Below are 26,517 nucleotides of genomic sequence, written 5' to 3' on the forward strand. Positions count from 1 at the left end.
AGTGAGAGAGAATATGTCACATGAAGGAATCTTAAGCAGGTCAGTGTATCTTGAATGTGCAGTTTGAGGGGAATTGTGCCGAAAGATGGCGTGGAAGAGATTATCGGGGGCAGGTCACAAAGGACTCATGGTAAGAAACAGGATTTCTAAAAAGGCATTAATAGCTTCACTAAAACCATCACTAGTAAGACTGCTTCTCTGGTTAGCTACCATTTGAGTACTAATTATATGCCAGGTATTGGATTAAGCATTTGTCATACATTTAATCTTAATAAGAGCCCTACAAGAGAGGTTTACCCTTCTAGAGATGAGGAATTACTATACTGTTGTGAAATTTTAGGCATCAGTGAATTTAGTATAGTTTAAAGCATGCTTTGGGAGAAGGTGGAGGTACTTCGCCTACATCATTCAATTTATAAGGGGAATAAGTCTATGAAATAAGATTGCATGTTTTAACATCTGGGGCATAGACTGTTAATTATTCTAAGTATTGCTCTCTACTTTGAGTTCTCTTATATCCCCCAAATTAATATTCAACATATATCTCAAATGTGTAAAATGATTTAAACAACCATAATCTCTGTGCAGAGAATACAAACTATATTTCATTACTCTCAAAGATAAAAAAAAGCTATTTCTATTTCTATTTGCAGATGTCATGATCTTAGGTTATTCTAAGGGATCTACTGAAACCTATTAGCAATATCATATGAGTTCAGCAAGGTTGCAGAATGCAAGAGCAATACACAAAAATCGATTGTATTTCTGTATACTAGCCATGAACAATCTGAAAATGAAATAAAGAAAACAATTGCATTTATAGTAGTATCAAAAAAGAATAAAATGCTTAGAATATATGTAGCAAAAGAAGTGTAAAATTTGTACCATAAAAGCTATGAAACATTGTTGATAGAATTAAGAAGCTGAAGAAATTCCATATTCATGGATTGGTAGAGTTGTTAAGATAGCAATACTCCCAAATTGTATTTATAGACACAATACAATCCCTATCAAAATCCCAGCTACTGCTTTGCAGAAATTGATAAGTTAACCCTAAATTCATATGGAAGTACAAGGAACCTAGAATAGCCAAAACAGTCTTGAAAAATAACTAATTTGGAGTACTCATACTTCTCAGTTTCAAGAAATATCACAAAGCTGTAGTTATCAAGACAGCTTGGCCATTGTAAATCCACACCCAGATAGTGTTTATAAGCCTTTGATGATTTTAGATAACAGTGAACTGTTAAGACCACTGAACTTCCCAGTCATTAGAATTTTTTTTTTTTTTTTTTTTTTTTTTTTGAGGTGGAGTCTTGCTCTGTCACTCAGGCTGGAGTGCAGTGGCATGATCTTGGCTCACTGCAACCTCCAACTCCCAAGTTCAAGCAACTCTCCTGCCTCATCCTCCCAAGTAGCTGGAACTACAGGCATGCACCACATGCCCAGCTAATTTTTGTATTTTTAGTAGAGGCGGGGTTTCGCCATGTTGGCCAGGCTGGTCTCGAACTCCTGGCCTCAAATGATCTTCTCTCCTCGGCCTCCCAAAGTGCTGGGATTACAGGTGACAGCCACCGTGCCCGGCCAGAAATATTAAAAGTTTTTAAAATGTCGTTGTGGTATGCTGAATAATGGTCCTCCAAAGATGTCACTGTCTTAAGTCCCCAGAATTTATGAATATATGACCTTATATGGCCATTCATGTGGCTAAATTAAGATGATGACTGGCTTATGCCTGGATCATGAGATGGGGAAATTATCCTGGAATATTCATGTGGCACCAATGTAATCACAAATGTCCTTATAAGAGAGAGGCAAGAGAGCTGGAGTCAGGGAAGGTGATGTGACAATAGAATCAGAGGAAAGAAGGGAAAAGGAAGGGAAGGAAGAAGGGGAAGAGAGAGAGATTGATTTGAAGATTTCGTGCTGTGGTTCCGAGGTTAAAGGAAGGGACCATGAGCCAAGTCCAGATAGTTCATAGAAGCTGGAAGAGACCAGGAAACAGAGTCTCCCTTAGAGCCTCCAGAAGGAATGCAGTCCTACTAATAGCTTGATTTTAGGGCTTCTTTTGTTTAAAAATTAATTAATTAATTTTGAAAATTGACAAAGAAAAATTGTATATATTTATTGTATTCATGTTGTTTTGAAATATGTGTACATTGTGAAATGGCTACATCGAGCTCCAAAACAGCTAATACACTGGTGTTGTTTTAAGCCACTAAATTTGTGGTAATTAATTACAGCAGCAATAGGAAACTAATGAGGTTATTTTTAAACACTGTCAACTACGGGCACTGCGATTATGGCTGAGAATAATTTCAGCCATTTATTGTGGCTCTTCTGTAATCTTTCAGACTGAATATTTTAGAGATACCTCCAATATTGACACCTTTAGAAGGTGCCTCACAGATGTGTTTTCCAATCACATCTCCCTTTTCTATGGGTCACTCCTAAACCACACCCATCAAATAGGGCTTCCACATGGTCCACATCAACATTTATTCTGCTCACAAGGAACACATTCTCAAGGTTCACCAAAATCAAGGGGTCAGCCTTATTACTTATTTTCAAAATGTAAGAAGATTTTTAACTTCTGAGGAATGGTTAGTGATACTATTAATATTTTTTTACCTGTTCGCACAATTGTGTTGACACTATTAAGAAAGTGAAGGTGTTTATAGAATGGTGATTAAAAGCCAAATTTCTGGAATCAGAATTCATTTCCAAGTTCAAATTCTGCCTCTGCCACTTAACAGCCTTACTTCTCTACAGCTTAGTTTCCTCATCTTCTGTAAAATGTCGATACTATTATTACCAACATCACAGGATTCTAGGAAGGAATATGTGAACTAATCTATATAAAATTTCTTAGCACAGTTTCTGTCACATATCAATTCCATGCAAGATAAATGCATTCCACTAATGAGGATTACTTTTTCATTTCTGACAGTTTGGGAAATGATTACTCCATCAGACATCACTGTGTTTGATATGCTAACACCAACTACAGGCTTGGAATGTGAGGTATGACTGAGCAGTATCTTCCAGCTCTTTGTCATTTCCATATATCATCCACTCAAATTTCTGTGTCAATATCGAAATGCTACTAAACTTTTTTTGATATGTTCTCTAGTCTATCCTTGCTAAAAGATATTAAGAAATATGCATTTCATTGGAACAATTGTAACTGATATTTCTTATTAATTAGCTTCTAGTCACACTAAGAAAAACAAAATTGAAATAAGATCTTAAGTGTGATTCCTTAATAAAGAGTTATCTAGTATGGATTTATCTGTGAATCAGGCATTCATAAAATATTATTAAGCATCTACTTGATGTCAGTCACTGTGTAAGATGTTAAACATACACTGGAAGCAAAAAAGATAAAAGTCATTGTCTCCTAGAACTAGTAGTTTTCTCTCCTAAGAGGTGGGCAGAGATCTTCTTATATCAAATATACCATTTGCTCTGATAAACTATTTATTCAACCAATATTTATTTAGCACCATTTCTGGCCAGGCACTATTCAGATCCTATGGAAAAAATATAAAAGTAGGCAAATATTTCTGCCTTTCCAGAGTTTACGTTCTATTGGGGTTTCTGAGATAGCCAATAAGCAAAATAAATGAAGTTATATAAAATGTCAGAGGTGCTGGTCAGGAGAAAAATAATACTGTTTTTAATAAGATGGTTTGAAAATCTTCACTGATAAGGCAACCTCTAAGCAAATGATCTGCAAATGTTAAGAGAGTGAACCAATGTAGAGGACTGGGTCAACAAAGTTCCAGGCAGAGGGACCAGCAAGTGCAAAGGCCTTGAGGCAAGAATGTACCTAATGTATTAAAAGAATGACAAGGAGACCTGTAAGTAATAAAGGAATAAAATAGTAGACAATAAAGTAGATTATGTTAGACCTTGTATTGTAAAGACTGTGGCTTCTGTTCTAAATGACTTGGGAAGGTGCTGTATATTTTTGAGTCAAGGAATTACACCATCTGAGTAGCTTCAAGATCATTTTGGCTGGTATATTGTGGGTAAGGTGTAAGGAGAGAATAGAACTGTTTAGGAGGCTATTGTAGGAATTTAGGCCAGAGATGATGATGGCCTGGTTCAGGTGATAGCAGTGAAGATGGTGAAAAGTACCTGGATCCTGGATATATTTTGAAGGCAGAAAGATTACATGTGAAGTGTGAGTAAAAGGGAAGCAACAAAGATTCTAAAACTTTTGCCTTCAGCAACTAAAGGGCTGGTGTCAACCAGGATGGAGAAATCTTGGGGAGTGAATGTCTGGGATGGGTATAATCATGAGTTCAGTTTTGCCATGTGAAGCTTGAGATTCCTCACAGACAGCAAAAAGCTGTGGACATATAGATTTGGCAGACATACAAGGAGTATATATAGGTCATGCTAAGAAAAAATTTGGGAATTCTCAGCGGATAAATGGTATGAGACTGGGTGAGATAGTAAAGGGAGTGAGTACAGATAGAGGAGTGAAAAGGGCCACTACAACTTTCATAGGTTGAGAGAAGATGACAGACATGCAAATAATGTTAACCAGAGAAATAGGAGAAAATGTAGGAGGCTGCAGGTGATCTGAAATCTAAGGAAAAGAATGTTATAAGGAATGTGGAGTAATAAGCTATACTGAATATATTAATAGGTCTGAGATGAGGTCTGAGAATTGATCATTGGATTTAGCAATGTGAGTTGCTGGTGACCTTGTTAAAAAGAGTTTCAGTAGAGTGGTAGGTCTAAAATCCTCTGGGTGGTTCAGATGTCTGTGAGGTCTATAGTTCTCTTGTAATTGCTTTCATTTTTCTGGCTAAATGAAAAGCAAGGTCAATACCTGAGAAGTGGTACAACTTTTACACAGAAAATTTTGGAAAATTGGACTCTTAAATTTTGAAGTGCTCACTTAAGAGTCTTACTATTTAGAAAATTAGTAATTTCTCTAAACCTTATTTTAAAAATCATATATTATATTGGAATGATAGAAACTGATCCAAAAGATTTAGGGAGAAACAAATGAAAAAAGATACTTTATTAGTGTATGGTATGTAATAGGTGCTAAATAGTTGTTAATTTTTATTCTGAAATCCCTAGACATGCAGTAGAGAGTAGTGGTCAAGAGCATAGATTCCCGAGTAACAATGCCTGGACTTAGATGTTGACTCTGCTATCTTCTATCTGTGGGACCTTGGGCAAATTACTTTAACCCCCACACTGTTTACTTATCTATAAAATAAATATGAAATAATAGTATCTACCTTAGAGGGTTAAGAGAATGAAATGGGTTAATTAGAAAATGTCTAGTTTAGCATTGCTATAATTATTACCATAATTTAAATGGAATGTGATTTATAAACTTTGAAAAATCTACCACTTATTTATTTATTATTTGTTTACCTAGACATTGTGAGTTACATATAAAATTAATTTATGATTATACACTCTAGGTGCTGTCAAACTGATGTTATATATAAAATTTTAATAAAGTATTTAAATAGCATTAAGTTGTGATTTTTAAGTTGACATTATGACACATGAAGTTATATTGATATACTAGCTTTGCACAATGTAATGTGAAGGGTCAGCTGTCATTTTATAAATTTGCTTGCAAAAAAACTAGGGAATTCAGGAGAACATTGTTTTCTTCAGATGTTTGAATATATGGGCAATCTAATGTCCAATCAATATTAAGTTAAAGCTTAAATTAAATATACATTGAATATTATAGAAAGGGTACATCAATAAAAAGTTGTAGCATAATTTTAATTCTTTATCTTTCAAAAGTTTTTGTATTCAATAAATGTACACCATGGGCAATATGAATGTGAAATTTAAAAATCAATTAAAAACATTAGCTGAGAATGAAAAAACCCACTAATGTTTTTTTATTAATAGCCTCAGAAATTTGATCCTGTTTATGATTGTAGCCAATACATATGCCTTAATATGGAATGGCAGTTATACAACTGGTCCCTTAATTGCCCAAAGGATGTGGAAATGCCTGACTGTGGTTTCCGAGGAAGGCCAGTTCAAGTGAACAGTGATATCTGCTGCCCTGAGTGGGAATGTCCTTGTAAGTTTGCATTTCTTAAGCGGTGATCTTTTTTTTTTTTTTTAAATCTGGAGAGATTGTTACTTTTTTGAACCTTTCACCTCATCAAGCCAAAGTTATTGTTTTTGAGTTTTCATGATTTGATTTATGATTTTGGCTCACAGTATATAACTTTTAGAGTTGCTTCTTGTCAGACATAATAAGGCTAATTTAACAGATTTTTTAAAAAGAGCAATTATTACTGAAAATGCAGATAGTTAATAGACTAAATCCACTTTCCACCATTTTTATAGGTCGGTGTTCCATGTTGTCAGAACTGAGCATTATTACATTTGATGGAAACAACGCAGCATTATATAGCATGGCTTCTTATATCTTAGTAAGAATTCCTGGTGAAATTATAGTTGCTCATATCGAAAAATGTTCCATGAATCAGGTGGGTCATAATTTATTTTTGCAGTCATTTCATCATAAATCTATAGCTAATGTCTATTGCAACATCAGGGATTCTCATAGGAGGAGGGAGCTCAAGAACTCACTGAGATCGGTCTTCTGATAATGTTTCAGAAACATTTCTGAAAACCTTTCTTATCAATCTATTTAGAGGCATATAAATCCAAATAATGTTTTAAAAAGTCAAATAATGCATTTAAAAGTATTTCTTTTTTTTTTCCAGAATGGAAACTCCTTAAAAAAGCTAGTGAGTATTTGCAAAGTGTTTAGTACATTCATTCTGTTTATCACTACAATTGTGTTTAACTCTGTAAAGTTTTAATTTTTTTCAAATTAAGGCTCCCTCTGGAAGAATCTCTGGACTTTGTTTTAAGAAGTTAAATGTGACAACACCCATACATAAAATAATTGTCAATCGGTTAGCAAGAAAGGTAAGAATACAAAGTTAAAATTTTTTCTCACATTAAATGAAAATAAATTATACAAACAGTTATTTCCAATAAGAGGGAAAATTAAGCATATCAATGGAATTTAATTGTTATATATAGTAATCATTTCATGGACAATATAAAATGTGTTTCTTAATATTATATTTGTCTCTCAATAATGTGCCAATTATTGCAAATATTTTCCCCTGTGAGGTTAACTGCAGGGACCATGTTAAATACACTAGCGACCTCTGAGATAGTGTGATTGGCCAGTCTTCTTTGTGTCAGAGTTAATACCACGTTCCAAATCAGACAGAGTGGAAATGCTATGAAGGAGAGGGATGATGATGTGGAAAAGTATAGTAGCCAAGAACACCGGAATAAAGACCGTTAAGAGAAGAACAGATAGAAGGAGTGGGTTTGAAGTGTTGACATAATTAAGTTTTTGGTGAATAAATGATAGCTAACATAAGAAAAATATGAAAAAATATTTAACTTTTTTGAAATAAATTGAAGAAGCGCAATGTATTATAAAAAAGCAATGCATTATAAAAAATGAAAGGAGCCTTTTGGTTTTACAGGAAAAACTCTTATCCCAAGGAATATGTGTTTGCCAAACAGGAGTGCCTTATGAACTCAGTGCTTCACTCAGTTCTAAGTTATTCTCTGTAAAATATGAAAAAAAAATGTGTAAAGATTTTTTCTTAAAATGGCTGAAGTACTATGTACTTTCTGGAAATAACTCCATTTGTTAGCATAGGTCCATAGATTCTAGACTGAAAATAATATTAAAATGAGCCTAAAAATGTAAGAAGATATTTAAAAGGTTTAATTAAGTAAAACAAAATATATAAATGAGGTACTTTTTTTGAGTGATAGCATTTGCATATACCTTTGAGTTCGATGAGGTTGATATACTTACAGGAAGTGGGTGAGAAGTAAACACAAAGCTGGTCGGTGTCATTATTTGGAGCATTTGGGTGGAAGGACTTATTTTTGGCCCCAGATGAACTCATCACTGATGATTCACTGGTCAGGAACTGTACTCAGCTAATAACAAGTTATTTTGTAAAATGACTTAGTGAGAGTTTAACATGATAAAACAACATAGGTCCTGATCTCAAGTAACTTATACTTGTGCATGATTTGCATAATGTAATTACCTGCTGATTAGAAAGCAATAGGAGGAACAGTGATAGAATTATGACCAAGATATCATAGAAATAAAGAGAAGAGTAACTTAATGTCTTATAGTTTGTAGTCGGATCAAACAGGTCTTTTCTGGGGGAGGTCACACTTAAGATAAATCTTAAAGAATAAGTAGAAAGAAGGAAGAGAAAGAGAAAGTATGTTTCAGCTCAAGGACAGCATTTATGAACAAGATATAAAAATGAGACATTGAATGGTTGGTGAGGCATAACTTCGAGAAATTTGCTGCTAGTTACAGCTCATGGCTTCATGTCATTGCCATTATTTAAAGCACCGTTTTTCAAAGTACAATCCTTGGATTGCCTACATTAGTATTACCAAATACCTGTATAGACTGTATATATTTATTTAGTACATGCTAAAAATACAGTCTATAATCCAATGCAAACCTGCAAGTAGAATCACTGGGAATCTTGATCTTTAACAAGCCTGACAGATGATTGTTATGAACATTGCAGTTAAGCAAACAATGATTTAGAAGATCAAGGAAAGAATCCAGATTAAGGAAAACATCCAGAAAATAACGTTATTATCTTAAATTCATATTAGAAGGATCGTGTTATCAATATAAACATAGATTGAAGGAAACAGACATAGAAGTGTACATAACATAGAAGAAAGTTAAATTTTGAGGAAAATGAAAGGCAATGATGTTAGAACACATATTGACTAGAGCAAGGCACAGCAAAGGAACAATAAAATAGCTTAAAGGTTCTGAGAAGCTGTGGCAGCAGTAAGAAATACATTTTTTTTAAAAATTAAAAAATAGTTTACATTAAATCAGAATAAAGGAATAATCTGTATTCTCCTAATTTGTATATTTAAGTAAATATTTCTTAACAGGTGTATTTATGTTATTCTAGGTAGAAGTGGATTCCATTGTTGTGCCTTTGCCCTTTTCAAGTCAGGAACTGTCCATAGAGGATTCTGGTTCAATGTATGTAATTACTACTCCAGCTGGACTAATCATAAAGTGGTCTCATCTTACAGGAATCATAGACATTCATTTTGGCTTCCGATTTAACTTGTCATCCTACACAGAAGGACTCTGTGGTGAGCGCTGCCCTTCAAATCTTGATTTCGTCTGTTTTTTTTTTTTTTTTTTTTTCTATTCATGCTATGCCATTTTGGACCCTGTTGCCCCATTTTTCAGATTTGAGATGTGATATTAACTTTCAGTTCCCATGTAAATACGGAAGGAAGCAATGATTTTTCCATAAATGTGCTAAGAAGCAGGAAATAACACTTCAATTTGGGTATTTTATGAAAATACATGCTTACTGCTGTTACTACGATGCTGTTTGTATTTCCACTAGCTCATCTTTATTAGGCATTAATGAAGCGTCAGGCATTATTTTACACATTTTAACTCACTTAATTTTAAGATCTAGTAAGTAGATAATAGTGTTATCTCAATTTATAAGTGATACAAATGAGGCATAGAAAGTTTAAAGGCTTACATATCTTTGTTTCCTCTTAATTTTTTTAAAAGCTTGAAATCAGGGAAAACTTGTTTAAGTCATCTTGAAAGAACATACCATTCAGGATATTTGTCCTAGTTTTATTATGAAATGTAAAGCTTAGATATCCCATTACATCTAGGTTTAATATTGCAATGTATTACACAGATATATGAAGAGTTTTAAGTCAAAGAAAACAAATTAGAAATATCTGTAGGTACATAATGAAATAAAAAGAATACTGGCTCTGGTGTCTGCTAGAAATTTGAACACAGGTTATTCTCTTTACAGCTGTGTGCTCTGAAGAGAATGTCAGTTTCCTCATCTTTAAAAGTGGACAGTAATATCCATTTTCAAGATTGTTTGGATTACATGTGAAAGTTAATGTAAACACAACACATAAATACACACGGTCAATAAATGTTGGTTTAGTACAAATATATCTATTTTGAATCTCAGTAAATATTAATTAAATAAAAGTTTATGGATCACCTATTGTGTGTCTGACATTATGGTTGAGGCTGACAACTCAAAAATGAGTGGCTAAGTCCTTGCCCTCAATAAATTACACAAAATATCCAAATTTCCTGTTTAAAAATTTGAACATTTTTGGAAATTTTTGCTAAAATGGTTTTCATGGTTCCTCACTTGTTTAGAGTATGCTAAACATAGCATAAATTTCTATGGTGACTTAAGGTTATGATTTGGAAATAGGCATTATTGAGTATATGTACTAAATCAATAGTTATTATTGAGTAATAACTGAGACTGGAAATGCATATTTTCTCCTATAACTTATCACTTTTGAAGGGTTTTATTTCAGTTTGATTTTTATGTTTTTTATCCTTCTCTACTATTAGCTCTTGCTTTCATGTAGACAGCCACTCTGCTAGCTGGATTCTTAACTAAGCGCTGCAGAGAGAGGGCTAGGATCACCTTTATGCTAACCAGGGCTCATGCCCTAAATTCCTTGACCTCCACAATGAGAGAAGTATACTTCATTAAAGGGAAATCTGGGTACTGTCAGGATCACTAGACTAGGTGCTGGCTGAAAAGCTTCTAGTGAGTAAGACTGTTATCCAAACAGAGTCTGAACACTGGAATGAGAGGCTTATATTGACATCTTATTCTACACAGCACTATGAAGTCTGGAGTGGTGACTGAAGTTGCAGTGCAAACATATTTTTACTAGAAATTACCTTTCTCTAGAAAAGTTTAGACTTAAAAAATAGTAGCTCCTTTACAATGTAGTCCACTTAGGTTTTTTTTTTTAATGTTTAATTGCACGTAGTACCCTGTGTATTTACAAAGGTGAGGCATTGCAACCTTTATTCATCCTGATATATCTCCTTGGGAATTAAGATTTGATGTTTGAAGAAAATTTTTATTCATATATTTTATAGCCCAGAGTCTTGGGAATTAAGAAAAAATATGTCTTAAAGTCGGGTGGGATTTGGGTAAGGTATGATTATAGACCTGGTCTCATTACTTTCCTTGGCTCTGCACTGCATTTGGTGAAGAGTAAGCTCATCCTCAGTTTGGCTTTTCTCAAGGTAAATAGAGGCTGCAGCAGGTCAAGCCATCCCAAGGAAGGGAAATTGCCTGTGTCCTAGAATTCCCAGTTCAAGTCTTGAGCTTGACAATAGTTGTCCCTATGTTGAATAAATTCATGTGCCTAGGTGACTGCTACATGCTTGCTGGTTTATGCCTGGATTACCTGGAACAGTTGCTAATGCAAGGGAATGAAGATTACCTTTATGCCAATCAGAGCCCTCACCTGGAATGATGTCCTGCACTAGGTGATGGAGTAGTGATAGTTCCTGAAAGAAAAGTATTTACTATTTTCAGGCAGAGTTTTCACAGGGAAGTGGAAGCCTGGGAGCCAGTCACCAAATGTCCATTACTGTGGAAAGTACCTTGCCAGGCCACTAGTTACTAAGTTAGAAGATGGTGGTAGTAATGGAAGAGTATAGGAACAGAATTAATGTCTTCTTTCTTAATCTTCTCTGATCTCTTCATGTATCTTGACTTCTAGGCTTTTGATTTCTTTCTTATTGGGTTAAGGCAGTTAGTTCTACACTATTTTATCAAAAAATTAGAACATAATTTAAATAGTTATTTCAGTGTAAAAGTTCAAGGATACATAAACTTGGTACCTTATATGGTAAATCATTTGTTCATTTAAAATCAATTATTTAACTGATTTAGTTGTGCTGTCTACATTAGTTTACGTTTTTTCCTTCTAACTGTCATATATTCTTTCAAGGAATTTGCAATGAAGATCCGGATGATGATCTAAGGATGCAAAATGGCACAATTATTACAAATATGGAAGACATAGGATTATTTATTGAGAGCTGGGAAATTGAGAAATCATTTGAAGTAACAATGAGAAGACCTGTTAGGAATTGTACTGAGCATGATTGCAGCCAGTGCATTGATTTATTAAATAGAAGAATTTTCATTCCATGTCATGATAAAGTAAGTTGGAAGCAACCATAAATAATACTTTCATGTTAGATATGTTGAGAGTAAAAGCCAATACGTTACTGTTCTTGCTATAATGTTCTTCTACTGAGAACAAAACCCCCAACCTTCTGTCAGTATGCTTTGGAATTCAGAATCACTTATTGTTTACAGGGTTACAAACACAAGAAGGATAATTTTATTTCTTTTCTTTATGCTTCGTTAGAATTATATCTACAGCTTTCAGAAAAAAAATGAAAGTTTGTCCTATGAATAAATGTCTCCAGGAGACAGAGATCAATGACATTTGATAACCCAGTATTAAGACCAAGACAGTGAGGCTTTAATCAATTCCTTATGATCCTGGCTTCTTAGGCACATACTTGTAATAGAATCTGTCACTTACTCAATTTACTTGGTCTTTGTTAGTCTCTAACTTTCTGAGTTTAAGTGATTAGTAGGCATTTTAAATAATCTGTATTGTTTAAAAAATCCATTCTTAAAGACAAAGGACAAATACAGTATTTCATGATCACTTAACTATACTTTAGTGAGCATCTAGTACATAGAAATCACTGTGTTAGATTCCTGTGATAGAAAATGAATAGGGCGCTCTCCTTGCCCTCAAGGAGCCTAGTAGGAAGGGAAGTCTGCGACCAGATACATTAAAATATACATTATAGAGGTACACAGGATCCCAGGTTTGGAGAAGACTTTATGGAGTTTTAGATTTTTCTTTTCTTTTCTTTTCTTTGAGACAGTCTCACTCGGTCGCCTAGGCTGGAGTGTAGTGGCACAATCTCGGCTCACTGCAACCTCTGCCTCCCAGGTTCAAGTGATTCTCCTGCCTCAGCCTCCGGAGTAGCTGGGACTGCAGGTGCCAGCGACCACGCCCAGATGATATTTTTAGTACAGGCGGGATTTCACCGTGTTAGCCAGGATGGTCTCGATCTCCTGATCTCGTGATCACCCACCTCAGCCTCCCAAAGTGCTGGGATTACAGGAGTGAGCCACCGTGCCCGGCCCAGAGTTTTAGATCTTTGAATTGTTTAAAAGTATGAGTTTGCTAGGAGAGAAGAGGGAGGGATGGAGTTCCAGGCAGAGATAACAATGCAATGGTCCCTCAGTGGGAGGTTGGTTCCAGGACCCTCACAGATATCAAAATCCTTGGATGCCCAAGTCCCTTTATAAAATATAGTATAGTATTTGCATATAACCTACACAATTCTCCCGTATATGTTAAATCATCTCTAGATTACTTATAATACCTAATGCAAGGTAAATGCTATATGAATAGTTTTTACACTGTATTATTTTTTACATTTTTATTATTTTTTACATTTTTATTATTTTTTATTCTTGTATTTTTTTTTTTTTTTTACTTTCTTTTCCTGAATATTTTTGAGAGCTTCTTTGGAGGTTCTAGCAGGGGAGTGCTGCTACTCGTATACCCTTGACCAAAGGCTGGTCCTCTGTCGTGGATAGTCGTCCTTTCAACCAAATGTACACCTTCAGGAGGGACGTAAATGGAGCAATGAGGGAGGAAGGGACACTTGCTTAGCGAGCCAGATCAGCCGAATCAACCCTGGCAGTCAGTAGGATGACAGATGTCACAGCGAGATCTCTCTCACATCGGTTTTTCTGAATATTTTTCATCCGTGGTTGGTTGAATCTATAGATGTGGAAACCGGAAACCCTGGGTAAGGGGGGCTGACTGTATATGCAAGAGAAAGTTTGGTTTAAAGGCCATGTGAGGAAAACATTAAAAGAGTTTGGTGCAACATCTACGAAGGGAAGAGTCAGGGAAGGAAAGCAAGGGAATTGTCAAGTCAGGAAGGAGCTCACTGTGAATGACTTTTGATGCTGCCCTACGCGTTCCCTGAGGGAAAAGACGAAAGTATGAAGTCATGGGATAAAAATGGCATATCTTTGTGGAACTTCAGTTTTACATGGAGATTTGGATGAAAATAAGTTTTAAATGTTCACATTTTTAAAATGCATGCACATAAACATGAAGAAATAGCAAACACTTTAAAACTCATTCAGTGCCACTTTAGTCTGTCTTTTTAAAGCATCATGATTTTTTAAAATTGAGTTTTTAACTGGGAACTTGAAAGGTTGGTTATATCAGGAAACTTTCAGCTTGACTATTCAAGGCATAATGAAGCAATACAGGATACCATTTAGTCTGTGATAGCTTCCACTTTTCCCTTATAATCTTCCAGTATACAAAAATCAGCTGGGTGTGGTGGCACACATCTGTAATCCCAGTTATTCAGGAGGCTGAGGCAGGAGAATTGCTTGAACCTGGGAGGTGGAGGCTGCAGTGAGCCGAGATCGCGCCATTGCACTCCAGCCTTAATGCTTACTTAAAGTGTGTGGGTTTTGTTTATTGTAGAAACGTAAATGGGCACCAAAGTATGTTGTGTCTTATGCTGGAAAATCTAAATCAACAACCACATAAAACTATTCCTATGGTAACATCTAAAAACCAATCATGCAGAATTTAAGGATAATTACTAGAATATTTTGCTTTATTGTTTATTTTTATAAATAACAAGTAATCTTGGCTCAAAAGGTTTCTTCAGAACTAGTTTTAGAATCATTTGGAAAGTCAGGCTTGTCCATCAAGATCCTCATTAAACCCATCACTCTCTTCACAAGGAACATCTTGCTTTTATATTTTCTTTGGCTGTTCAATGATGGGATAAATTTTTATAATTTTTTAAGTGTTATAGTTTGAATATCTTTCAACAAAAGAAAGTTAATTTGCCATTTTATCTGCTACATAGATATAAATCAATTTAAAGAAGGCATTGGCTATATATTATATAAAATATATATTAATATATACTATATAATATATTATAATATATAATAATATATTATATTTTATATATAATAATATATAATATATTATTATATATTATATTTTATATATTATTATATATAATATATTATTATATATTATATTTTATATATTATTATATATTACATTTTATATATTATTATATATAATATTATATATTATATTTTATATATTATAATATATTATATGTTATATTACATATTATAATATATAATATATTTTATATTTATAATATATGTTATATATTATGTATAAAAATATATATATTATATATATATATTTTTTTTTTGAAGAGTCTTGCTCTGTCATCCAGGCACTGATGTCATCCAGTACAGTGGCGTGATCTCGGTTCACTGCAGCCTCCACCTATCAGATTCAAGTGATTCTCCTGCCTCAGCCTCCTGAGTAGCTGGGATTACAGGCATGTGCCACCAGGTCTGGCTAATTTTTTGTATTTTTAATAGAGATGGAGTTTCACCACGTTGGCCAGGCTGGTCTCACACTCCTGACCTCAAGTGATCCACCTGCCTTGGCCTCCCAAAGTGTTGGGATTACAGGTGTGAGCCATCACACCTGACCATGGCTATAATATTTTTACAGTCAGAGTTGAAAATATAATTTTTCATCATGGAAAGAAAAGATAAAAAGTAAAACCTAAATAATGTAAATGGATTATTTTAACAGTAATGGTCAAGAAGAACTCGCAAAATTGGCTTATTTTGCAGATTTTTTTCAAGAGTGACGAACTAAAAATACTATAAAAAAGTTTGAGAATAAGATAGAAATAATTGACTGTAGGACCTACTAGTACTTTCAGACTCTCAAGTACTCAAAGCCTCTAGATGTGTTTCCTTGAGAAACTAAAAGAGACCCTTACAAAACTTATGAGGATTCTATACACAGTAGCCTGTGTCTTCAGACAACATCTTTAGCTGCATTCTGGTCATGATGATTCAGTGATAACTCTGGCACAGTCCATACAATAGTGGAAAATGCATTTTCTTTTTACCCACATAGTTCTTGGATATTGCAAAACGTAGGTAGAGAAGACCCAGTATTACCATCATGCTGAACTCGATATTTGGCATCAAACCTCCTCAATTCACTGCAGATTTCTTACGTGGATATTAAGGGATTGAATGCAATATCAAAGTGCCCATTAATCCATGAGATAGGCAGGGTGTATTTCTTTTTCTCTCAAAGCCTCAAGTCTTAAGACATTATTTTTATTTAAAAGACACAGACTATTAAGCACCAGAATGTAAAACTTGCATGACCTCAAAAAAATACTTCAAAGAAATTTTGAGTTTATAGTGACTTCTTTGGGCTGAACTCTAATCAACCTTGAGATAAAGTTGCCCTTTCTCTACCTTCTGCTTCTAAAAGTTACTTTGATTAAAGTCCTGTTGCAAGAAAAAAAAGAAAGTTAAGAATTAAAAAAAAAGGGAGGGTCATGACAATTTGCTCAATAGATCTGTATGAAGGTCTGAAGAAGATAGGCTAGGCAGGTATAGTAAGGTAGCTAATTAAAAGGTCTCTGAGTAGTTTTTATTTATTTTCTTGTTTTAACCTTTTATTGTGGTAATGTTTACATATTCTCAAAAGTGGTGGGAACAGTATAAGAACCTTTCAGTGTCCGTCATCCAGATTAAAAAACCATTTAAAAATTGCCTCTTTTTTTCTGCCTATCTTCTTCACTCCTTCTGCCCACACCCCGCCCCTGTTGAATTATTTTAAAGCAAATCTACTTTGGGAAAATGATGATGGACTCTGCTGGTCAGTGGGAAGTAAGTGAGGACAGCAGCACGTTCAGAAAAGAAAGATGGCATTTGGGAGACATTTGGGATGTGGAATGGGCAGGATTTAAGGACCAATTAGATGTTAGTGCTAAGGGAGGGTGAGCATTTGTAGATGACTTCAACTTTCTAACTTAAACAGGGTAACATATCGAGATAAAGAAATTCTTGATGGCTTGTTGATACTCAATCTGTTCCATCCAAGCTATCACTAAGTCATGTTGAGTCCACTTCCAAAATATATTCAATATCCATGCATTTCTTCCCACCACCATTTGAATCCAGACAACCATCATCTCTTGCCTGGTCCAATGACAAAGCTTTATAATTTGAATTTTTTTAACAGAACATCAGACAGTTTAATAGATGCTTCCCTTGACTTATATCTTTTTTTTAAATTATAATTTATATTCAGGGATACATGTGCAGAACGTGCAGGTTTGTTATATAGGTATACAAGTGCCACGGTGGTTTGCTGCACCCAACAACCCATCAACCCGTCATCTACATTGGGTATTTCTCCTAATGCTCTCCCTCCCCTAGTCCCCCACCCCCCGACGGGGTGTATGATGTTCCCCTCCCTGTGTCCATGTGTTCTTATTGTTTAACTTCCACTTATGAGTGAGAACATGTGGTGTTTGGTTTTCCGTTCCTGTGTTAGTTTGCTGAGAATGATTGTTTCCAGCTTCATCCATGTCCCTGCAAAGACATGAACTCATTCTTTTTATGGCTGCATAGTATTCCATGGTGTATATGTGCCACATTTTCTTTATCTACTCTATTATTGATGGGCATTTGGGTTGGTTCCAAGTCTTTGCTATTATGAACAGTGCTGCAATAAACATATGTAGAATGATTTATAATCCTTTGGGTAGATACCCAGTAATGGGATTGCTGGGTCAAATGGTATTTCTGGTTCTAGATCCTTGAGGAATTGCCACACTGTCTTCCATAATTATTGAACTAATTTACACTCCCACCAACAGTGTAAACATGTTCCTCTTTCTCCACATCCTCTCCAGCATCTGTTGTTTCCTGACTTTTTAATGATTGCCATTCTAACTGGTGTGAGATGGTATCTCACTGCGATTTTGTTTTGCATTTCTCTAATGACCAGTGGTGCTGAACTTTTTTCTCATATGTTTGTTGGCCGCATAAATGTCTTCTTTTGAGAAGTGTCTGTTCCTATCCTTCACCCACTTTTTGATGGGGTTGTTTGTTTTTTTTTGTAAATTTGTTGAAGTTCTTTGTAGAGTCTGGATATTAGCCCTTTGTCAGATGGATAGATTGCAAAAATTTTCTCCCATTCTATAGGTTGCCTGTTCACTCTGACGATGGTTTCTTTTGCTGTGCAGAAGCTGTTTAGTTTAATTAGATCCCATTTGTCAACTTTGGCTTTTGTTGCCATTGCTTTTGGTGTTTTGGTCATGAAGTCTTTGCCCATGACTGTCCTGAATGATATTGCCTAGGTTTTCCTCTAGGGTTTTTATGGTTTTAGGTCTTACATTTAAGTCTTTAATCTATCTTGAGTTAATTTTTATATAAGGTGTAAGGAGGGGATCCAGTTTCAGTTTTCTACATATGGCTAGCTAGTTTTCCCAACACCATTTATTAAATAGGGAATCATTTCCCCATTGCTTGTTTTTGTCAGGTTTGTGAAAGATCAGATGGTTGTAGATGTGTGGCGTTATTCCTGAGTCCTCTGTTCTGTTCCATTGGTCTATATGTCTGTTTTGGTACCAGTACCATGCTGTTTTGGTTACTGTAGTCTTCTACCACTGAGCTTCATCCTCGTTTGCAAATCTCTACAAAGCAGGCAGAATAATATCTTAAAATTATAAACAGAATGTGTGATTTCTCTACCTAAAATCCTTCACTGTATTTCACTTAGAGTACATTCCAAAGTTCTTACCAGGGCTGTCAATGTCCTCTATAATCTGGCCCACCTATTTCTCCAGCCACGTCTTGTGCTACACTCTTCTTGTTTGCTAAGCTCCAACCATTGTTGCCTCCCTTAATATTACAAGCTCTCTTAATATTCCAAGAGTTTTTTCTGCCAAAATGCTCTTCTTCTTGCTGTTTCCCCAGCTGGAATACTTTTTTCTTTCAATCCTTTTTAGCATGGTGGCTTCTCTTCATCTTACTCAAAGGCTTTGTTTTTGTAGTTGTTGAGATCCACAAGCAGAGAACAGGTCTGTTTTATTTATCTTTATTCTTATGCATAGTACAGTGCCTGATATGTAGTTAGGTTCCCAATAAATGATAAAAGTGTTCATCAGTTAATAAGTAAGTAGAGGATACAGAAGAATCAGCTTTTGTGGGCTAAGTAGAGAAGGGATACATTTTTTTTCTTTTTTTTGGACAGATTAAGTCATGTGCATCATCAGAGTAAAAACATCGAGCAGAAACTCTGGAGTGTAATTCGGGAGCTCAGAGGAGATAAGTTGAGGCCAGAGATGAGGTTGGAAGAGTTATTAGTATATGGATTTTTAAAATAATGATAATTTATGATGTGCCAGGTTTTTTCTGTACATTTTCCATATATTAGCTCATTTAATTTTCACAGCAGTCTTAAGTAGTAGTAGTTGTTACTATTAACGCTATTTCACATATGAAGAAACCAAGACAAAGAAGGTTTAAATGCCCCAGATGGTGATAGAAACCATGGGAATGGATGAGCTTGGGGAGAGCATTTTCAGTGAGAGAACATGACCATTGAGGATGGGATCTAGTAAAACAGAATGAGAGGTAGGTAGAAGAAACAATGACCAAGTAGATAGAAAGGCAATGGAGCGCGGTACCTTTGAAGTTCAAGGAGAGAACATTTTAAGCAAGTGGACGTGCTAATGGCAATATAGGCTTCTGAGAGATCACGGAGGGTTTAGAATATCAATTTAATTGCATTTGATTAAAAGAAGGCTATTAATGACTAAAGCAAGTATTCTGTGCAAAGTAAGGTGGTTGGAAACTGGGAGGATTTCCCAAAGACTTTGAAAAGAAAGTCAAATCTTAGGGTTTTTTTCTGCATCTTCAAAAATATTTAATTTTATTTTTATATTGACAGATAAAATTGTATGTGTTTACTGTGTACAACGTGGTGTTTTGAAGTGTATATACATTGTGGAATGATGAAATCTAGCTAATCAACAAATGCATTACCTCATGTGATTATCACTTGTGTGATGATAACACTTTACATCCACTCTCAGCATTTTTCAATAATATAATATTATAGTCAACATGCTGTACAATAGATCTCTTGGACTTCTGCCCATCTAACTGAAATTCTGTACCCTTTAACAACATCTTCCCATCACTTCAGTCCCTGGTAACCATAATTCCTTGCTCGATTCTATAAGATCAACTTTTTTAGTTTTCACATGTGAGTGAGATCATGTAGTGTTTGTTTTCCTGTGCCTGGCTTATTTCACTTAACATCATGTTCTCTGGGTTCATTCATGTTGTCACAAATTACACGATTTCATTCTTTTTAATGGATAAATAATATTCCATTGTGTATATTTACCAAATTTTCTTTCTTCGTTCATTCATTGGCAGACCTGTAGGTTGATTCTATATTTTGGCTATTGTGAATAATGCTGCAGTAAACATGGATGTGCAGACATCTCTGTGACACTGATTTCATTTCCTTTGGATATGTACGTAGTAGTAGGGTAGCTCAGTTATATAATATTACTATCTTTAATTTTTTTGAGAAACCTCCATATTGTTTTCCACAATGGCTGTACTAATTTACATTCCACCAACAGTGTGCAAGGGTTATCTTTTCCCTACATCCTAGCCAATGATCGTTATTTTTTGTCTTTTTGATAATACCCATTCTAACGAGTGTGAGGAAATATCACATTGTGGTTTTAATTTGTACTTTTCTGATGATTAATGATAATAAACATTTCTCATGTACTTGTTGGACATTTGCACATCTTTTTTTGAGAAGTATCTATTCAGTTCCTTTGACCATTTTTAAATTGGGTTATTTGTTTTCTTGTTATTGAGTTGTTTGAATTCCTTATGTATTTTGGATATTAACCCATTATTAGATGTATAGTTTGCAAATATTTTCTCCCATTCTATAGGTCGTCTCTTTACTACATTGATTGTTTCCTTTGCTGTGCAGAAACTTTTATTTTGATGCAATCCCATGTGTCGATTTTTTCTTTTGTTTTCTGTGCTTTGGGGTTCATATGCAGAAAATTACTGCTCAGACCAGTGTCCTAGAGCTTTTCCTCTGTTTTTGTCTAGTGGTTTTGTAGTTTCAGGTTCTACAGTTAAGTCTTATAGTCTCTTTTGAGTTGATTTTTTGTATATGATGTGAATTAAGGATCTAATGTTATTCAACTGCTAGTGGATATTCAGTTTTCCCAGCACTATTTATTGGAGATACTTTTCTTTCCCCATTGTGTACTCTTGGCACCTTTGTCAAAAATCAGTTGGCTGGCTGTAAATGTGTGGATTTATTTCTGGGTCTCTGTTCTGTGTCCCATAGGCCTATATGTCTGTTTTCTTGCTGTTGTGTTTTGTTGTTATTGTTGTTGTTTTGTTTGTTTGTGTTTGAGATACAGTCTCACTCTGTTGCCAGGCTGGAGCACAGTGGTGCGATCTCGGCTCACTGCAACCTCTGCCTCCCGGGTTCAAGTGATTCTCCTGCCTCAGCCTCTGGAGTAGCTGGGATTACAGGCACACGCCACCACACCTGGCTAATTTTTGTATTTTTAGTAGAGACGGAGTTTCACCATGTTGGCCAGGATGGTGTGAATCTCTTGACCTCGTGATCCACCCGCCTCAGCCTCCCAAGCCATTGGTTTTTATAGATACAGACCCTGAAGAAAAATAGATGGACTATGAAAAAATACTATTTTTATCGGATACTTTGGCCTGTGTCAGAATTTGGCATCTGAATTTAGATACTTAGTATGTGCCTGTTGAATAATGAGTTGAGAGAAAAATGGAATAAATATTGTCACATGCTGCATTATTTATATTTCAGGTGTCTCTAGATCAAAATGGAACATATTCTATAGGAAAAAATGAGTAAATTGAGGTGTGCCAATTTTTATAAATTATGTAACTAATATTGAATGTTAATAAAAGTTTTGAGAAGCATTTGTAACTTTATTTAATAAGCAATGCTGTATACCATTAGAGAATGCTTTGTGAGCTTCCAATTTAATCTATAATTTTTCAAACTCTTATTCAGTATATGGAAAAGGCAATTGTAGCCCACAGTGGATATTAGAAATAAATTTTTTCTTGGCTCCACATACTCTGTTTTCTTTTCCATCTTTATAAGAAAGATTTGTGTAGATTAGTGCAGATGGTATTTGTCTTATTTAAATGTGTTTAGAGTGATGTTTAATATTAAGAATTTTTGAAAATGTGAAGTCTATGATGAAGTATAATGAATATTAACTTGCTACCCTTTGATTCTCCAAATAATCTTAGTCTAGCTTAGGGCTTTCAGAGAAATAAAACAATATAACTTATTTCAAGGCAAAAATGTTTCTCTAGGTTTCACCGGAAGACTTTTGTGAAAAGATGTGGATCAATTATACCTATTTTTGGAACTATGAATGTGATGCACTTTCTGCATATGTGGCTCTGTGCAACAAGTTTGATATCTGTATTCAGTGGAGAACACCTGATTACTGCTGTGAGTAACTGTTAACTGAATGATATTTTTCCATCATAAATAAATTTCACTTTTGCAATCACTTCTTTCCTTCTTTTTCTTTTTTATCATGAACTAATTTAGTAAGCATAAAATGCACAGAAGAAGCTATGACAAACACAAGTTACACCACTTGATTTCAGAAATAAAACAGTCACACATGAAGCTCCCTTTGTGCCTTCTCCAGCCCTTCCCTTTCTCTTTTCCCTGAGAGGTAATCACTATTCAAGAGGGGCATTGCTGATTCATCGGGAATGTGTGTCATCTCCAATTTCACTAGACACTGTCAAATTGTTCTCCACTAAGATTATACCATTTATAACCCCACCATCTGAGCATTTAATTTTTAATAGTATGACTTTTTACAATCATTGACAATCCACAAGGATTTTCTAAAACATCATTTATAAACTGCTCACCAATAGTAATTTATTTTGACAGTGAAGGATCAAACCTAAATATACAACATTTTTCTTTTTTATGATTTGGTTGAGTTATATACTGAAAGTGTATTTCGGTTATAATTCTGAGTAGACTGTTATCTCTTACTGCACAGAGCAATAATTTCATAATAGTTGATTGTATATTTATGCCAACCAGACTTGGGCTGCCTGTTGGTGATATTTATTTGTTATACATCTGATAAGCGTTTCCTACCATAACAGCTAATCCTAGCAGACCCTTAGAAAATGTTTAAAAATTACAAAAAATGCAAAAAACAAACACATTGATGCCTTTGTTTCTGATTTCTGGTTACAGAGTAAATGAAAAATGGACTTTGAAGAGACTAAAATTTGCAAAATATATTTTCTAAAAGAAATCTGACATTTCTTTCTTTTACTAGAATTTAAATAGGTTACTTTTATCTTTAGCAAATTTTGTCTCCTATTCTTCAAAGCCCTGAGTTGCCCAGAGGGGAAGGAATATCAACCCTGTGTGCGACCTTGTGAAGCAAGAACATGCCTGAACCAATGGTTCTATGGACACACTTCTTGTTTGAACCTAAGAGAAGACTGTGTGTGCAAAGATGGAACTATTCTTCACAGGCCACATTCAACCCAGTGCATTCCAGAGAAAGAGTGTGGTAAGACACAAAGTACAAAATGACTTCTCAGGAATCCGGCAAACAAAAACATTTTTTAGATATTGCAGAGATGTGCTAACAAAGGTTTATCAAAGACAGCCTGTGTTGGAAAGGAAATGAGTTTGTTTGTAGTTTGATTTTAATATGATTTCAAGAGAAGTTAATTGTTACAAAAGCTTCAGTGGTAATGTGTTTTAATCTTTATATCTGCCCATAGTAACTGAGAAAAAGCATGGGAAATCAAGAATTAAGAGTGTGGGTTATGGACTGAACTCAAAGTCAACTTAATTCATGTATTAGTTGTTCACTTTTACTCCTATGAGTCTCAGGTTATGCATCTGGAAAGTGAGGAAAATAATAGTACTTATAAGGTTAGTGTGGGGCTACATAATTTAGTAGAAAGCATTTTGCATTTGACATGGTGCCTTGAGAAAGTAAGCATGTAAGAAATGGCAGATGGTACTATTATCTGGGTACTATGATTTGGATGTGGTTTGTTCCCACCAAAACTCATGTTGAGGTTCGATCCTCCGTGTGGCAGTGCTGGGAGGTGTGGCCTAGTGGGAGGTGTCTGGATCATGGGGCCACTGCCCTCATCAATAGATAATGCCTTCTCAAGGTTGTGAGCGAGTTATTGCTCTTGTGAGACTAGATTAGTTCTAGCAGAAATGGAATCTTTCCCTAAAATACAGATTGTTATAAAGGGAGTTTCCTCCTCATATTTTATTCCTCTTCACATCTGTCCACTTCTCCTTTGACCTTCTGCCATAGTACAAGGCAGGAGAAAAACCCTCACTGGAAGCTCAGTAGATGCTGGCGCCATGCCCCTTGAACTTCCCAGCCAGCAGAAGTGTGATTAAATGAACCTCTTTTCTTTATAAACTATCCATTTTCAGGTATTCTCTTAGAGCAACACAAAATGGACGAAGATACTGGAGGAACACATCTAGTATTTGTAATTATATTTTCGAACAATGTTATTTTGTTGCATTGTCTCCATGGTGGTGGCAGATGAAAAAGTGCAAAATTGAGATGATTGCAGCACAGGAATTGTCAGTCATAGGCCTCTTCATTACGATCAAAAGAAAATGAATTGACTAATAATTAAAGAAAAAGGCAAGGAGAAGTGAAATGCATATATAGTTTCAGAAACAAGCTAGTGTTTGCCAGTATAGAAAGTATCTGTGGAAGACTTTGAGAATATACACATGTGCTTATATTTGTTCTTTAGAGATCTATGAGATTTGGTTTGATAGCAAATAGGATAAGAGTTCATTGGAGGCTGGGGATATGGTTGATAAATACATTTATCATTATTATTCCTTAAAAGAACTACTAGATGGTTGTATTTATCATAAAATAAAACTTTTACTTAAAAGTAATAGTCACTACATAATATTTTGCCGGATTGCCTACTTTTTACTTTTAGATTTTAAAGCAGAAATATTTTGAATTTTCATATGATATAAATGTTATATGAGGTAGGGACTACCTTGTTTTCTCATCCCACTCATTTTTAACAGTTACTATTTTCAAACTAATTTAAATTTATATTATTGAATTTGATTAGGCTAAATAAATTATATTAACAGGACTTAAAATGTGTCAAAAATAATAGATAATTTCATTTATAGAAGAAGACATACAGATTTACAGATGGTTGTAAAAGGAAAGAAACTTTTTCTTTTACTTTTTTCTTTTCTTTCTTTCTTTCTTTTTTTTTTTTTTTTGAGACAGGATCTACTCTGTTGCACAGGCTTGAGTACAGTGGTCATAGCTCACTGAGACCTCAAACTCTGGGCCTCCAGTGATCCTCCCACCTTAGCTTCCTGAGTAGCTGGGACTACAGGCATGCCACTACACTTCGCTAATTATTTTTCTTTTTGGTAGAGACAAGGTCTTACTCTGTTGCCCAGGCTGGTCTCAAACTCCTGGCCTGAAGCAGTCCTCCCTCCTCAGCCTCCCAAAGTGCTGGGATTATAGGCACGAGCCACTGCATCTGACCAGGAAAAAAATATTTTCTGTGGACTAAGTATAAACTTTCATTAAAGAAAAATGTAAGTTAGTGGTGATGAAAGAGAAATCTGAGAAAAACAATAGACTTGTGACACATCATCATGTCACTGGGCCATGTCACAGTCTGAAACCAAAACATGGTGGCATGATTTATTTTAGTGCCCAGGTTTTGAATGTTATAATACTGTTCATCTTTTTAAGCATGCACTGATAGTGAAGACCAACCCCGCACTGCTGGGGAGATTTGGAATGGGGGCATTGATGAATGCGCTCTATACAAATGTTTGGAGAATGGAAGCATTATCCCTATAGAACCTGACTGTGATGAAGAGCCCATGCCAGTTTGTGAACGAGAAGCTGAAGTTGTCATGGGCATCATTGATAAATGGACCTGCTGTTCAAAGGAAGTTTGTGGTATGTATGCAGAAGCCTTATAGTCAATTGATTCCACAAAATATGTTGATATTCTTTGTGAAAAAGCAGAGCATATATAATGCTTTGTATTTTTAAAAAAGGGCCATAAATGTCATTTTCTCAAAGCAAGTTTTGTTTCATTACAATTCTGTTGAATACACATGAAAAACTCTGGCTATTCACAGTTAATAACACTCAACAAAACATGAGAAGAGGAAAGATCTGGAAATCTTTGATGTATGAATCAAGGGTGAAAGACAATAATAGAAAAATGTCAAAGCTGCTGCATTTTCATATATGGCCCACTTTGTTAGCTGAATGGGTTAACTGCAGTGTAAAAACATGCATAATGAGAGTCATTTCCCCTCTTTGAGTTTCCTGCCTTGAGTTGGCAGTCATTTCCCTGCTTTGAGTTGGCAGATTTTAGTTGTGTTCACTAATATTTTAACAGTTTTTCTTATTTATAGGATGTGACACGACTTTGTGTGAAACTACCATTCCAACATGTACAAATAGTCAAAAATTGATTGTTGGCCACAGTCCTCTTTCTTGCTGTCCACAGTACAAATGTG

General features: G+C 35.0%; 1 protein-coding gene across 3 annotated transcripts in view; it reads left to right on the plus strand.

Annotated features, from left to right (window-relative positions):
- OTOGL (otogelin like) overlaps window positions 1-26,517 on the plus strand; it is a 189,058-nt gene that overhangs the window by 140,076 nt on the left and 22,465 nt on the right. For all 3 annotated transcript variants that reach the window (XR_010148372.1, XM_016923914.4, XM_063786933.1), the window contains exons 38-48: window positions 2,951-3,024; window positions 5,905-6,082; window positions 6,355-6,497; window positions 6,738-6,761; window positions 6,853-6,945; window positions 9,015-9,204; window positions 11,878-12,092; window positions 22,272-22,413; window positions 23,330-23,515; window positions 25,733-25,945; window positions 26,413-26,517. Coding sequence is in view for 2 of the 3 variants with exons in the window: in XM_016923914.4 (XP_016779403.3) it covers window positions 2,951-3,024; window positions 5,905-6,082; window positions 6,355-6,497; window positions 6,738-6,761; window positions 6,853-6,945; window positions 9,015-9,204; window positions 11,878-12,092; window positions 22,272-22,413; window positions 23,330-23,515; window positions 25,733-25,945; window positions 26,413-26,517 (1,563 nt within the window). In the remaining variant the exon portion in view is untranslated. The remainder of the gene's footprint in view (window positions 1-2,950; window positions 3,025-5,904; window positions 6,083-6,354; window positions 6,498-6,737; window positions 6,762-6,852; window positions 6,946-9,014; window positions 9,205-11,877; window positions 12,093-22,271; window positions 22,414-23,329; window positions 23,516-25,732; window positions 25,946-26,412) is intronic.

The sequence above is a fragment of the Pan troglodytes genome, chromosome 10 (genome assembly GCF_028858775.2).
Source record: "Pan troglodytes isolate AG18354 chromosome 10, NHGRI_mPanTro3-v2.0_pri, whole genome shotgun sequence".
Lineage (NCBI taxonomy): Eukaryota > Metazoa > Chordata > Mammalia > Primates > Hominidae > Pan > Pan troglodytes.